Raw genomic sequence first — 15,074 nt, forward strand, 5'->3', positions numbered from 1 at the left:
GTAGGTGGGAGGGCCGAGGGATGAACCATTGGCATTGGGGTGGCCCGTGGCCGGGTGGGGAGTGGGGCGAGGGAGAAATATACATGGAAGAGTTTAATTCAAGCGGGGATTTCTGGGGCATAGGGGGGCCATGGCTCCCCCTGGCTCCGCCCCTACATCTCATTTATGTTAGGGGGGCATTTATGTCAAAAGCTACCGATAGGCGGTAGCCTTCAAGTTCAAGCTGAATGGTGGGCATTACTGCTTGAACACCTCCAGAAAAAATCGATAGCTGTCATTTCTGACTCGATGAGTGTATTGTGAATAGTTTCTATGGAAACGAAGATATGGACTGGCCTATCAAGCCTTTATATGAGGAAATCGGCAACCTCATTCCTTTTTGTTTTTATTTTACCCAGATTTAACTACATTAACAGATCGTGTAATGAGGCTGCCCATGATCTAGCTTATTCTGCCTGTAAATATAACAAAATAGTCTGCATGTGTAACAGTATAACAGACACTCTATGTACCCTTTTGCTACATCTAATGAATGATATCTCTCTGGAGGTTTCTTTTGGCAAAAAAAAAATAAGGGTGCCATAAACCAAACACTCGGAAATGTTAGTGTGGTCATCACTTTTTGAGTACCAATAAGTTTATTGCTCCCATATCCCAAACTGACAAAGTTTTCTCATTCGCATCTTAAATTAGAAAATAACTTCAGGGAAAATAGTGACAGTTTTTAACTGAATCAGAATTGGGGGGTAATCTTGTTACTCCTCTGCAACAACACTGATCTCGCCTTTATCTAGCATGTCATAAAATGCTCTTACTTTCCTCTGTTCATTTCAGTGATGCATTTTCCACATCCCACCTGCGTGCAAGCCAAGTGTGATTCCAATGCAGATCTCCTTCACCACACTTGGTCCTTTCAAAGTAGCATGAGCAATCTTGTGGGCAGCCATTTCTGGATTGCAAGATTATACTCCCTGACACAGAAGTAGAAGCAAATCATTGGACGACCATATCACTGTATGAAGTTGTCACAATGTACCAAAGTTACCAAGGAAAACAAGATCATATTTTCCATTCTCCCTTTTTTATATTAAATGAGAAGAATCAGAAAACCTTCCTCCATCCTCAAAATAGATACAACCTATTAAACCAATCTCTCTGTAAGCAACAAGGTTGGGTATCCACAAATGGCTCCAATTGCTGAAGGGGTTACTATTCATTAATAATTAAAAGCACTACAGAGAATAATTCTTACATTGATTATTGGACTAATTTAAAGAAAATTTACCTTTCCAACTGGGATCATAATGTTCCTCAGTTTTATTATGTCAAAGAAATTTAAAAAAAAAAAGGATATTTAGCTTTCCAGTTGGGATTTTAATGTTTCTCAATTTTATTGGTTCCATAAATTTTTGGATTCTTCCAGTTTCATCTCATTTTCATCGTTTCTATCCTGCCCTTGCCTTCTAACTTAATACTTCTTTTATCCTAGATTCAAGACCCTCTCCATCTTATGATAAGCTCATGGATGTAATGCCGGCAATGCATTTTCTGACAAAAGCTTAGGAGTCCCTTTTCTCCACAAGAAGTGCATAAATCCTGATTCCTGATCTTCTTTGTTTCTTTTCCCTCTATTGCAGGTTACTAGAAAATGAAAACAAAGTAGAAAAAGAATACATAACCACGTAACTTTTTCAACCCAAAAAAAAAAACTAACTTTTGTGATAGAGATAAATCTTTAGCTCTGTATTTGGTCCAACTTCACATCACTTATTTGACATCCTTTTTCTTAATAATGAAGTAATTAACTCTATGTTGTTGGTTGATGAAAAAAATTATGTAGTTGAACTGATGAAGTACTTGAAGAATTGCAAGTAAAGAAAAGTTATGACTCACTACGGAATGCAATGATAGAAGTTTATTGAAAGCCAACATAGGATAGTTAGAACAAAGCTTGGCCTTAACTAGCTAAGGTGGGTTGATTGAATTTATTACCCATAATGGCATAATCTGCAAATAAAATGAAAAATCTCTTCTGGTTGGTCTGAAATCCTACAATTAAACTCTTTCAGATAAATATATTCTCAAATTCAAACTATAATTTCTATTTCAAATGCATCCCATATTCGCTACCTTTCCTTCATCTTCAATCTTCTACGTTCTAAAACTTTCAAGAATTCGTTTATTGAATACCCTATTGGCCCAACAGCTCACAGTTTTCACAGAATGAAATTTATTTTTTGTCAAAACAGGGAGTGGAATTACACCGGCCCAAGTAATTGGGTGAGAACAATCAACAAATTGCATAGCACAATAATATCTAATATCCATATGACTGAGAAACAATTAACTTCTCTTCAGAAAAAGAAATGGAACCCTGAATTTGTCTTATTGAAACAACTAAAAGTTTATTTCAATTAAAAAAAGTAAAACAATACAATGAAATTTCAAGTAAGATCCATGTTACAGCTTCTTCCTTTTTCACGTTCTCACTGAAAATGAACAATGTAGATTTGCCCCTTATAGGAAGGTGCTGCACCTGCGTAAATTTTAATTAGAATAAAAGTCTCTATGGACATTCTCTGAGAACCTTAACTTCCTATTCTTTATCTATCTTCACCTGATCTATGTGTATGTGTCTTTGTTTCATTGTTTTCGTTTTGCTCTTTTTTCCCCTTGCGGGGATGGAGGAGAACAAAAGGATTAGTAATTGATTGGTATGTTTCTTTTATTATTATTATTTATTTATTTATTATTATTATTTTTTTTTTGTAAGCACTAAGCAACCAAAGACCGGTTTTAAGGCAAGGTCACCGTTTAATGAAGACTAATCCAATTGTATCTAAGCATAAAGTACTAATACCCCAGAAACTTCTATGTCCAGATTCTTACTAAAGCCTGTGATCTTTAATGTATGTAGTCATAGTCAAGATTCGAGAATATATGACCTAATGGAGTAATGGTTGCACAATTGCAAATTTGCAAATATGAACCATCTAAACTATTTAACAGCTCTTAGAAAGACCCACAAATTCCTAAAGCAGGACAGAAATTATGAATTGGACGAAACGGTAAAATAGGGAACAAAAATATAGAGATTCAAATAGAGAATGGATATCGAGAGAGAACGATACGAAGTAGCATCATGAACTCCTTGTGAATGCCTTGAAATTATTTTAAGGTTTAGAGTTTCTTAAAATAAAAAACACCTATATCATCTCTAATAAACCCTAGAATTCATACCCGCAAGCGGCGATCGGCAGGAATACCGGTTACAGCGAATAGCTCGAGTCGTGGCGTGTCCGCAAGCGATAAGGAGATGCTCTGGAATGAGGTCAACACGGGCGGGATAAATAAGTTTTCAAGACGGGAAATAGGCAACCGCCAACCGACGAGAAAATTGAGAAACCAGGATGGCAAATCATTCACTTGTCACAAACTCTAACCGGGAGCGTAGGTGTTCCGTTCTCTCAAGTCTCAACTGATCAACTCTCAACTGCGGTTTCTTCTGGTTTCCGTGCAATAACGATTTGTTGCGCCGCGCCGGTACGAAACCAATCACTAGTCAGTCACGAGACTGACGGTGACCGGCCAAAAGAGTAAACTGTAAATCTATAACTACAAAAAGAAAAATGGCGAAAATAAGTGGCATTCCCGTAATTTTCCATAAAAGAAGGAGCATTATTTACTAGAGTGGGCCATCGACCTTTTTCCGGTAAAGTAGATGTGGATGTAGAGATACAAAAACTAGATATAGATAGCCAACCTGGGGGGGCTTGGACACTGAGAAGTGGGCCACGTTTGTATTATTATTTTACCGGTGCCACCAAAGAACCTTCTGGAGAGTGTAGAAAACAAATATCTGCGCCCACCGGAAAATCTAAGCCGTCCATCAAATCCCATCTAAACAGCCAATAACCCAGCAAAGAAACCAATGCAACTGGTTAAAATGCCGGCTTCCGGAGAGTTCTGATTTCTGAACCTTAGCGTTTCGGGGGATTACCCTCTCAAAATTCATCCCCCTTTCTGAGTTTTCCGCTTTCTTGCCACGAAAACTAGGTTTTTGAGGTTCCGTGTTAAAATCTGCAAAGATGTAGCTCCATATTACCAAATTTTAATTGTATGTATTGATTCTTTATATTTCACGGTTCCGGGTAAAGAAATTTTTCGACAATTCATAGTTTAGCTAAGTTATCATTTCTTCTTCTTCTTCTTCTTCTTCTTCTTCTTCTTCTGGTTTCTTCTTTCTTTGTTCCAAGGAAATAATGGCTTCCGGAGAAGAGAAAAGCAACGATTTTTACGCTGTTTTGGGTTTGAAGAAGGAATGCACTGCTACAGAGCTTAAGAATGCATATAAGAAGCTTGCATTGGTTAGAACAAATTGAAGCCTTTATAAGTTCTTTAATGGCCCCTTATCATTTTTTCGTAATTTTTAGATTGTTCAATAATGGTCCAAGGGGATTTGGAAAAGATTAGTCTTTGTAGAAGAAGGGTGGAGTGGTTTTTGTTATGTTATGTCGTCTGAAAATAAAATGAAACATAAATACACCGTTGTTCGTTTAGGTATAACCTCTGTTCTGCCTAAGTTGGTTTCAAAAGCATTTTAGAGGTCGAAAATGTAAATTATGGTGCTAAATTAGGCCGATCAAATTATGGATCTTTGCTAGTTTCTGCAAAGGTTTCCAATTTTTTGAGAGACAGGCATCGCACTATTGTGTTTTAGATAGGAAAGTAGTTTGTTTTTCGGCTTCTAAACAGCAACAACAACAACAATGTTAAAAAAAGAAGAAGAAAAAGGGCTATTTGTTTTATTATCGTAACGAAGTATAATTTTGGAAGGATGAACCTGTTGTTGCAGAAATGGCATCCGGATCGATGCTCCTCGTCGGGAAACTCTAAGTTCGTGGAAGATTCAAAGAAGAAATTTCAGGCAATTCAAGAGGCTTATTCTGGTAAGCTGCGTGTATATTACCTTCTTATCAATCAGTGTTACTTTACTCGAAGAAGCCGTGTTGCTAAGAAACTTTGATTGTTGCCGTTATGGTTTTTCCATTTTTCTTTGAAATTATGACAGTTCTATCCGACGAGAATAAGCGATTTCTTTATGACGTTGGAGTTTACGACTGCGACGACGATGACGATGACGAAAACGTAAGCCCGGGCCATTAGCCCAGTACTACTTCTTCTAAATAATAATAATAATGCAAAATTTTCACTTTGATTGCTTTAAAACCTTAAAATTATTACTGATTTGATTGTGTGATTTTTGTTCAGGGAATGGGAGAATTTTTGGGGGAAATGGCGACTATGATGAGCCAAATTAAACCCAGCGTAAGCCTCCGTTTGCTTTTGCTTTTGCTTTTGCTTTTGCTTTTGCTTTTTGCTTGTATTAGTATTTGTTTAGTTAGTCATGTGAAAATTTGAATAATAATAATAATAAATCATATAAACATAGGCAGTATTCCATCCAGCATGGTAGCATTTTGGAAAAATGGAAGCAGGAAACTTATATTACCGGAATGCCCCCTACTCGAGTTCGGCTCGCCCACGGCCAGGGGCGTTGCCAGTTGCCAGTTGCCACATAAAGCAGAATCCGCTTTTTGGAAACTCCATCGAGTGTTCTGTATTCATGATTCCCGATATTTGTCTTTTAGAAAGAGGGTCAGGGTGGTCGTAAATTAAATCAAATCATCTTTTGGAAGCCGAAACATTAATGTTACTTTTTTTGAAAGCTCAAACATATTTTTGGGGTGGAATGGATAAACAGGAGAACGGGCCGGAGAGTTTGGAGAAGTTGCAGGAACTGTTCGAGGAAATGTTCCAAAGGGACATGGATGATGGTTTCTTCTCCCCCTCCCCCCAATGCGCTTCTTTTTCTTCGTCTTGCTCATCTTCTTCGTCGTCGACGACTTATTTTTCATATAATAACAACAAGCACGACAATAAAAGGAATTGCTCCGGCATCAGTTCCATGGACGATTTCTACACATTTGGCACGGATTCTATACAATTCAGCAATTTCTGCATTGGGGTAAACCACTCTCTCTCTCTCCTTGTTGTTTTTGAATTCCGATTGCACTGCACCTTCCGAAACAGTAGTTATTGGTAACTCCCCATTCCCCACTAACACTAACTAGCAAATTAGTATGAGATACATACTATCCAGTGACTAGTCTAATAGCATTAACAGCTGTTTATGTATGATATTTGGTATGTAAATTCAAATCTAATGACCTATAACAAAATCAACCAAGTATTAATAGATAATAGATTAAAATAATAATTTTTTTTAATGATAAATATTTTGTTGAAAGCATGTTCTCAGGGAATAAAAAGGTCATTCACATTTTACAATAGATTGGGCGGGTACCTCTAGTTTTACCAGAAATAGGAATGGCAAGACTGGCAAAGGGGAGGGTGCCACTCCCATTTCCATCCCCACCATTGGGGTTAGGGTTTCCTTCTCTTTGTCCTCATGGATGTATGGGATGCTCTTTGCCATTTTTTTTTAATTTTAAAAATAAGATAGTTACAATTTACAATTCTATCAAAATATATCTAAATATATTCAAACATATTTTTGAACATATTAACACAAATCCATTTAAATTATTCATAAAAAATAAATACTCAACATAAAAAAAGGAAAATCTATGATATATCATTTGTTGTTATTTTGGATTTTAGGAGGGGGAAAGTTGAATGATGTTATTTCGGTTCCTAGATACCCGTATGCATATGATTCAATGCTAGTAGAAGTTACATTATATATAGGTAGAATTTAAATTGATCGTATCAATCATCAAGGTTCCATTCTTTTTTTTTTTTTTCATTTACAGGTGGAAGGAGGAGAAGATTCAAAAGTAAGAGGAGGAAAGTCAAGGAGGAAGAGCAACAGGAGACAAAAAGTTCCATCGTCTAAACACGATCCGTCGTGCCGTTAATGCCAACGTGAACTCTATCCACTGCAATGGGATTGGGATCTCCGCACCAGACTTCTGGTCGTGGATGGAGCTGCAATCACCAACCAGTAAAGCCAATAGGTTTGGTAATTCGTATAAATCTCGACACCGAGATTCCCAAACCTTGTGGTCTGGCAAGCTTTTTAAGTGCTTCGTCTGGCTACGGGTTTAAGCTTGCTGCTCGCCTGCTTAATTAAACAGTTTAATTGGCCCATTCTGTCTGTCTTTGTTTATCAATTTTATCATTTATTTGGGGAGTTCCTTTGATAATCATTTTAGAAGAAATTCATCAGCCAATATTTTCTTCCCCAACAGTTTACAACTTTACACTATTAAATTTGAGAGAAAAATTATTAAGCCCCTCCCCCTTGGTTTCTTATAAAAGCCACCCTTCACTTTTTCGCTTGTTAGTTGCAACAAGGATGGCTCAGAGTATCAAGTGTGTAAACAATTTGATACTCTCTTTTTAGTTTAATAGTTTGCAAATAAATAGATATATTAAAAAGACCAGCTCCATATTTCGGGGTGTAAACAAATAGAATCGAATCACACAATATCCAAATTTAAATCTGATTAGAAAATTCAATAATAGTATTGAAAATTGATGTTTGATTAATTATATAGGTGACATTTATGTATTTTGGTTTTTATGGTTTCTTTACAGAAATGCCCCAATAATTATAAAAAGTTAGTTTGGGGCATTTTGGGTAAAGTGATAAATAATTTTACAATGACTAAAGTACCCCCCTCAACAACTGAAAAATAACTAATTTTTAGGGTATTTTGGATAATTGAATTATTTTCAATTCTTATAAATAGTTATATCCTCTACCATTCTCAACACACCATTTCAACAATTCTCTTAATCTTTTCTTTAGTTCTCATATTTAAGTTATTGTAACAAAGGTGGTAGTGGTTATTTGGGCATGAGGAAGAAGAAAAATAAGAAGCAGACAAAGAAGGAGAGAAACAATACAAACACAAATTGGGCAGGGGGATTTGGTACTTTTAAATATTCTCAAAAACAAATGAATTAATAATTATCAAAATACATTGTACATGTTGAACAACCATTTTTGTCAGTTGTAAATACTAAACTTGAAAAATAGTTACGTAATTTTGTAAATTCACAATTTAAAAAAAAAATCTAGGAATATTATTAGATAGATGCTTTAAAATTTTTTTATTAATATAAATAAAGTTTAATTTATATGTTATCAAATCTTAATTCTAAATGTGCAATTACTTCTGATATTTGGACATATAAATTTAACATAAGTTATATTTGTGTTACCAGTTATTGATGAAAATTAGCTTTTAAGTAAAAGAATTTCAAGTTTTACTAGGCTTGAAAGGCCACGTATTGGCCCAACTATTACTACAAGTATTTTGAATACTTTACATGCTTATGGAATTGATAATGAATTATTTTCTATTAATTTTGACGATGCTAGTAATAATGATTCTGGAATAAATATTTTAAAATCTTAATAAAAACCATGTTTAAATGGTAAATTATTTCATATCAGATGTGCATGTCGGATCTTAAATTAATGTATTCAAAATTCTTTAAATATCATTTCTACTTATATTTCTAAAATTGGAAATTATATTATATATATTACAAGTTCTAGAGCAAGAAAACAAGAATTTAAATATTTATGTCAAAATGATGGTTTAAAATATAAACATTTTATATTAGATGTTAAACATAAATGGAATTCTACCTATACTATGTTAGAAATTGTATTTCTCACAAACAAATTCATAGTGATTTTTATAATACAAAAATGTCTACAGATATTAAATTTGAGGAAGACTGGAAATTGGCAATTTGTCTTAAAGATTTCTTAAAACATTTTTATGATGCAACTAATGAATTATCGAATATTTATTATCCAACTAGTAGTAATTTACTTTATCAATTAATGATGATTATTGATTGTTTTGCAAAATATAAAAAGAATCTACAATTTAAAAGTATTGTTGAAATAATAGAAAATAAATTTAAAAAATATTGGGAGAATATTTCTCCTCTTTATTGCTTATCTACAATATTATATCCTAGGATTAGGAAAGATGGTTTAGATATTTTACTTAAAACATATTGTGAAGATATGAATATTGAAATTGGAAATTAAAAAGAAGAAATTAATAGTTTATTATTTGAAATATATGAATATCGTTTTGTTCCAGATATGGGTATTTGTCCATTTCTAGATCTGTTGTGGGTATTTGTCCATTTCTAGATCCCTCGACTATGCCATGTCATTATAGGTGAGAAACGATGAATTTTGATCATACTGTTTTTTTTTTTTTTTTTTTTTGAGAAACAAACACTGAATACAAAAATGGAAAAAAATATATTCATTTTTCATCTCATCCTTTCTCGTCAACCAAACACACCATTAGTTAACAATTTTGACTTTTCATTTCTCTATTGTACTTCTCATTTGCAATTTACCTCCGATTCAGTCCGGATTTGGACCTTATGTCATTGTGATGGTATTGTTGTTAAAATAGTTATTCGTATATCGTATGTGGGAAATATGAAAGAAAAGAAACAGATTTCATTTTGATGACGATGATGATCCATATTCAGTAATTCTTGCTATTAACAAAGGTTCATATTATCGGTTTCAGCTTGGATTCCTCGAGATGAATGTAGCAGTTCATGACATGTCTAAATTGAGTTCTCATCCGCGCCTTCGGTCAGCCGTCTTTGTTAGGTTATTTGCTCTGTTTTATTCTGCAGTTGTTAATTTGTGGTTTTCTCGTTTGTTTTCTTTAATGAATTATCTTTCCTATCAAAGATTTCACAAACAGAGTAGTAATTAAGGCTGTGTTTGATTTGAAGGAAAAGAATAGAAAAAGGAAAAGCAAGGAAACATATACAAACCTTATATTTTCTTTTCTTTTCCTACCTTTTCCCTTGAAAGCAAACACAGCTTTTAAGTGTAAGTGCTAGAAGTCACAATGGCAATAACGGGTAAAACGGTCAGGTTCAATCACTGTTTTCTCTGACATGGCACCATTTTCTGAGAAAATGTTCGGGTTCAATCACTGCTTTCTAAGAAAATGGTGTCTTGTAAGAGAAAACAGTGTTAGAAACAATGTCCTCTTGTTTGGTATCATTTTCTCAGAAATATATAGAAATATATATATGTATTGTTCTAGACCACACCTTGGAAATCAAAAAAGTGTGATACGGAGTAACGTCAAATTTGATATTTTTGAGAAAAACGATACATTACTTCTAATAATGTAATAATATCGCATTATCTTTGATGTTGGATAATAAGATTAATGTTGAAAATGTTGGTACCAGCACTGGTATCAAACAAACTCAAAAAATGCCTATATAGCATAACTGGTTCCAACCAGAAAAGAAAAATAATAATAATATTGATAATTCCACGTGCCCAGCACCTTTTTTTTTTTTTTCAGAAAACAATACGTTATAATCAGCACCGATGCCGAACACCTACTGTGAAACTGAGATCGAGAGAATGAAAGAAAAAGCACGGAAGATGGCATAATGGTGGATTGTTTTGAAATGAAGGGTAGTAATTCATGGTAAACAAGTAGGACACAAAGATCAGACGAAGAGGTGTAACAACTGGGTCTTGAGGAGCTGCTCCAAGATTATCTCTTAATTTATTGCTGATAAAAATGGTATACACCGTCATTTCACTTTTCGGTTTCGTGAACGAATGAATGAATGAGAGAGAAATGGGCCCCAGGTTGCAAGTTGCAGGTTGCGGAACATTGAATTGGGAACGGCCAAGGGGGCCACCAGTCCAGGCCCACCACTAAAAGCAGAGGTTTTACCTCTTTTACAGTTTTGTTTTAATTCTTCAAATTGCCAACTTGATTCAACTGCAGATGACTCGCGATTTCTGTCCATCAATTCCTTGAACCACAATATTAAACTAACTTATCTGAAAAAAATAAATAAATGAAGCATCACCATCATCCTTAATTTAGAAAAGATGTTGCAATGAAAGCGCCCTCGGTATAATTGCATCGGCGGTAGCTCTAAAGTGCCACAGGAACCCACTATCAAAGGGGTTTCACCATAAAATTAAACAAACAATAGTTGGGCAGAAATTTACAGTATTGTGGATTAAAAGACTTAAATAGACATCAAGTTTTCAGAAATTGACTTAAATATACTGTGAGGTTTTAAAATAGACTTGAATATATTTTGTGGGCTGATCTTACTGGACTTAAAAATACTTTTCATCGATAAAAGTTAAATATAAATTTATTAAAAATCTTTTTTTACCCTTGTATACTATTTAATAGATGAGTCCTACTATTTTAAAATCTGCTACAACCCCACACTCACACCCAATAAGGATTCTTACAAATAGAACAATCAGTAAAAATAAGTTTGTACTGTCATGTTTACTGACAAAGGCCAAATGCAACTAATCATGATGATAAATTGTATAATGCACCACCTAAGTTCAACCAGACAGTAAGAAAATATGAGTGTTCAACCCAGGTGAAGCACAAAACCCAGCCAGCTATTCATGATATAATGAGCCCAGCAATCAATAATCTAAAACCCAAGGCTTTCTATGAGGTGGCATGCTTTTCCAAAAGAAAATACCGCTTCAATTGTTAAACCCAGGTAAGCCCAAAACCAAGCTCTAATAATAACAGTGAGAAGAATCATTCTCATTAGTTTTAAAATTTTTCAATTAGGCTTTTGTTACTCACAACCTAATACTAACAATAGAAAGACTTGTACAGGATAGGAATTAAAAACTATACACTAAGAAAATGGTTTTATCTTCTTTTTTGTTCTTTTTGAAATTTTAAAAGAAAGTGGAGGATAAAAAATAGGTCATAAGCTATGTTTAAGTCCATTTCTAATGGACCATGCAGAGGTCTGCTAAGGTCCAGTTGCCGGTTATTCGGCTAATGTGAGATGGGCCTAAAGCTCAGCAACAGCAACGCTTGTACAAAGTTAAAAGCCCAATTTTAGTATCGCAGGCCAACTCTAACAGCGGCTCTAATGATATTGGATCTAAAAGCTGTGACTTTAGTCTTAATATAGGACCAGACCACCTAATTGTATTGAAGAGAAGAGAAGGGAAGAGAAGGAAGAGGAACATCAAAGATCAAATTACCTGATCTCCATGAGAGTCGCACACAATTACCTGTCCGTCCTTACATGGTGTTCATTTGTAAGTAGCCTCACTCACCACTCACCACTCACCAGGGACGTTCTAGGACGTTGTAGGGGTAGAGTATCTTAGCTATGGGAATGGGACCGAGGGAGTGCCCCGCCCAAAGAGATGTGACAGTAAGAAGGTGTGGAATAAGAACCCATTAAAGTTGTTGCATGCAGTAATATTAGTAGTTAGTTCTAGTCCCTATATCATATCATCACCTCATTCAATTATATTATAACCAACCTCAAGTAAAAAAAATGTAATATTCACACAACTTGTATATTAATTTACTACACAACAAGTCAAGAATTCAAACGTGGTTGCTGGTTGGTGGCCATGCAGCAGATTCACACTCCAAATTTCGTAGCCATTAATAATGGTACGAAAATCTATCATGTTTCTACTAGTAATGGCAATGACCATGGGACAGCTCCTTGCTGATGCTGCTCTGTGTTTCAGCAAGATCTCTCTCTCTCTCTCTCTCCATGCCATGCCACTACTCGTTCGTATTCATCATGAGGTTCAAGTCTTTCAAAAAGAAACCCTTCTTCTTCCCAAATCTTTCCATGCAGATTCATTAATTCACGATCCCAAATGAACTTGTAATTTGATTGAAACGACAATGCATACTGCATAGCATCAAAGGCCTTGAAGAAACCAGGGATTTTCTGAAAATTACAATGGTTTCAGGGCTCTTGTCCCCTTGCGATGAAGACACACGTGACGCCACTCACCAGTCACCAGTAGTGAAGTTTATTTATTTTGAACAAGGCAAACCCATTGAATGAAAATTTGGACCGAGACTGCTCATTAGCTAATGGGCCAATTTCAGGCTGAAGCTCGCCCTAAGTAGATCATGGGCCCATCTTGTCAAACTTGAGAACTAAACCCAGAGACTAGGTCCATATTTGAGTATTGCAGCAGCAGACTTGAGCATGACTGCTTGCTTATTCATTACTTCCTTTTACTGCTTTGATACATCCTTTTTATTTTAAATTTTAATAAATATTTTTATAAATTGTGTTTTTTTTTTCTGCATAGTACTATACAATGGGAGCAGCCCATCCCAAAACCCATAACCACCAACCCTGATGGCAACCGGATTTGATCCCGTCCCACAACTCCACTACAACTAATTAAATTAAACATCCCACCAATTGAACCACCATTAGTTGGTTGGTAAATTGAGTTTAGAATGGTCATTATCAATGGGAAGTGGGATTATAAATCATTACAATAATTAAATAACAAACTTATTTTGCATAGTAAATTCTTACTGGATTTGGAATGATTATAACCAAGGCAAATATCGGCTATTATTATAATAGTATAGATATTGTTACATCTGATCAAATAGGAGAAATCGAAACCACCTCAAAAGAAAAACTGACATATCGTCTTAAAAAAAGAATAAGCAAATGAAACAGTGGTCAAAATAATTGGTATGCCAACTGCCAAGGCTTAAGTAAGATAATATTCCTTGTAAGCATGCAATTGTGAAATCTTCTTTTTTTTTTTATTAGAATGTATTATTATTATTATTATTATTATTATTATTATTATTATTATTATTATTATTATTCGATGAAATGGCAACAACAAGGTTACAAAATTGGTAGATAGCTTATCACAAGGATAGACTACCACTTGGGTGTGTGGACTTTGGATGCTTATTTTTTAGTGCATGGACCCCATGAAAACATCAGAAACAACACAAGTTTCCTTGATGAAAGAAACGTTGTCGCTTGTCCTTATGTCTTATTTCCACAACTCCATGTCAACACAGAGAGCTCCCTCTCACTTATATTGATCCATGTCCACGCGTAGGTAAGTTGTTATTTTTCGGAGACATGACAAACAACACTCGCATCTCATTCCAGAAATGAAAACGTATAGGCAGTTTTATTTTCTCTCTACCCTTCAATTTATTTATTGCCCCAAAGATGCGAGAAAGAAACAGAGATAGAGGGCGAGAGAGATGGTCTAAGACTTATGCACATCTCACTACATGCAAACATCTCCCTTCCTCCTCTCGTTCTTGACACCAATTCCCTACTATAATCAATGTTGACAATATCTATGTTCAATCGCAATATAATAGTGTTAACATTGATTTGGATGTTGTTATTGATATTGTCCATGTTTTCACCCCTATTACTGCTACTAGAGGTAAGGAAAATAAAAAAGAAAATATTAGGTTGATTAATCCGATTTGGACAATATTTAAAATAAAGAAAGTTGAGGAGAAGGGAAAGAGAGTCATTTGTCAAAAATGTATAAGTGACTTTAGCTATAATAGTAGTGGTTGTACTAGCTACTTAGACAGACATTTGAAACACCACTTGATGAAAGAAGAAGAAAAAGAAACTTCACAACTACAAATAGGAAGTGAATTATTTTATACTTTTAAATGTTCCCAAGAAAAAATGATGCAAAAATTAACAAAACATATTGTGCATGCTTAACATCCATTTTTATTAGCTAAAGATGCTAAATTTGAAAAATTTTTACGTAGATCTGTAAATCCACAATTTAAAAAAAAAATTATTCATATAAACAAAATGTAATTTCTATGTTATCGAATCTTAATTCTAAAATTGCAATTACTTCTAATATTTGGACATCTAGATTTAACATAAGTTATACTTGTGTTGCCATTCATTTTATTGATGAAAAGTGGATTTTAAATTAAAAAAAAAATTAAGTTTTACTAGGCTTGAATGGCCACATTCCGGCTCATCTATTACTACAAGTATTTTAAATACTTTACATGGTTATGGAATTGATAATAAATTATTTTCTATTAGTTTTGATAATGTTAATAATAATGATTCACCTATAAATATTTTAAAATCTCAATTAAAACCATCTTTAAGTGGTAAATTATTTCATATTAAATGTGCAAGTCACATTTTAAATTTATGTATTC

General features: G+C 34.4%; 1 protein-coding gene and 1 pseudogene across 2 annotated transcripts; one reads left to right on the top strand and one right to left on the bottom strand.

Annotated features, from left to right (window-relative positions):
- Positions 1 to 619: 619 nt before the first annotated feature.
- On the bottom strand, positions 620 to 3,380 carry LOC148842088 (cytochrome c oxidase subunit 5C-like; annotated as a pseudogene). Its single transcript, XR_016103355.1, has 2 exons — positions 3,241 to 3,380; positions 620 to 971 (listed from the first exon to the last, which is right to left on the bottom strand). The product of XR_016103355.1 is annotated as a cytochrome c oxidase subunit 5C-like (transcript).
- Positions 3,381 to 3,766: 386 nt separating this feature from the next.
- Positions 3,767 to 7,343, top strand: LOC148842089 (uncharacterized). The gene is made up of 7 exons (XM_088958241.1): positions 3,767 to 4,117; positions 4,257 to 4,367; positions 4,856 to 4,949; positions 5,072 to 5,148; positions 5,272 to 5,328; positions 5,765 to 6,028; positions 6,837 to 7,343. Exons 2-7 carry the CDS (start codon positions 4,263 to 4,265, stop codon positions 6,939 to 6,941), a joined length of 702 nt encoding a protein of 233 aa, XP_088814367.1. The 5' UTR covers positions 3,767 to 4,117; positions 4,257 to 4,262; the 3' UTR covers positions 6,942 to 7,343.
- The last annotated feature ends 7,731 nt before the right edge of the window (positions 7,344 to 15,074 follow it).

Source organism: Nelumbo lutea, chromosome 8 (genome assembly GCF_056320005.1).
Source record: "Nelumbo lutea isolate HS-2025 chromosome 8, American lotus-T2T, whole genome shotgun sequence".
NCBI classification, from domain to species: domain Eukaryota; kingdom Viridiplantae; phylum Streptophyta; class Magnoliopsida; order Proteales; family Nelumbonaceae; genus Nelumbo; species Nelumbo lutea.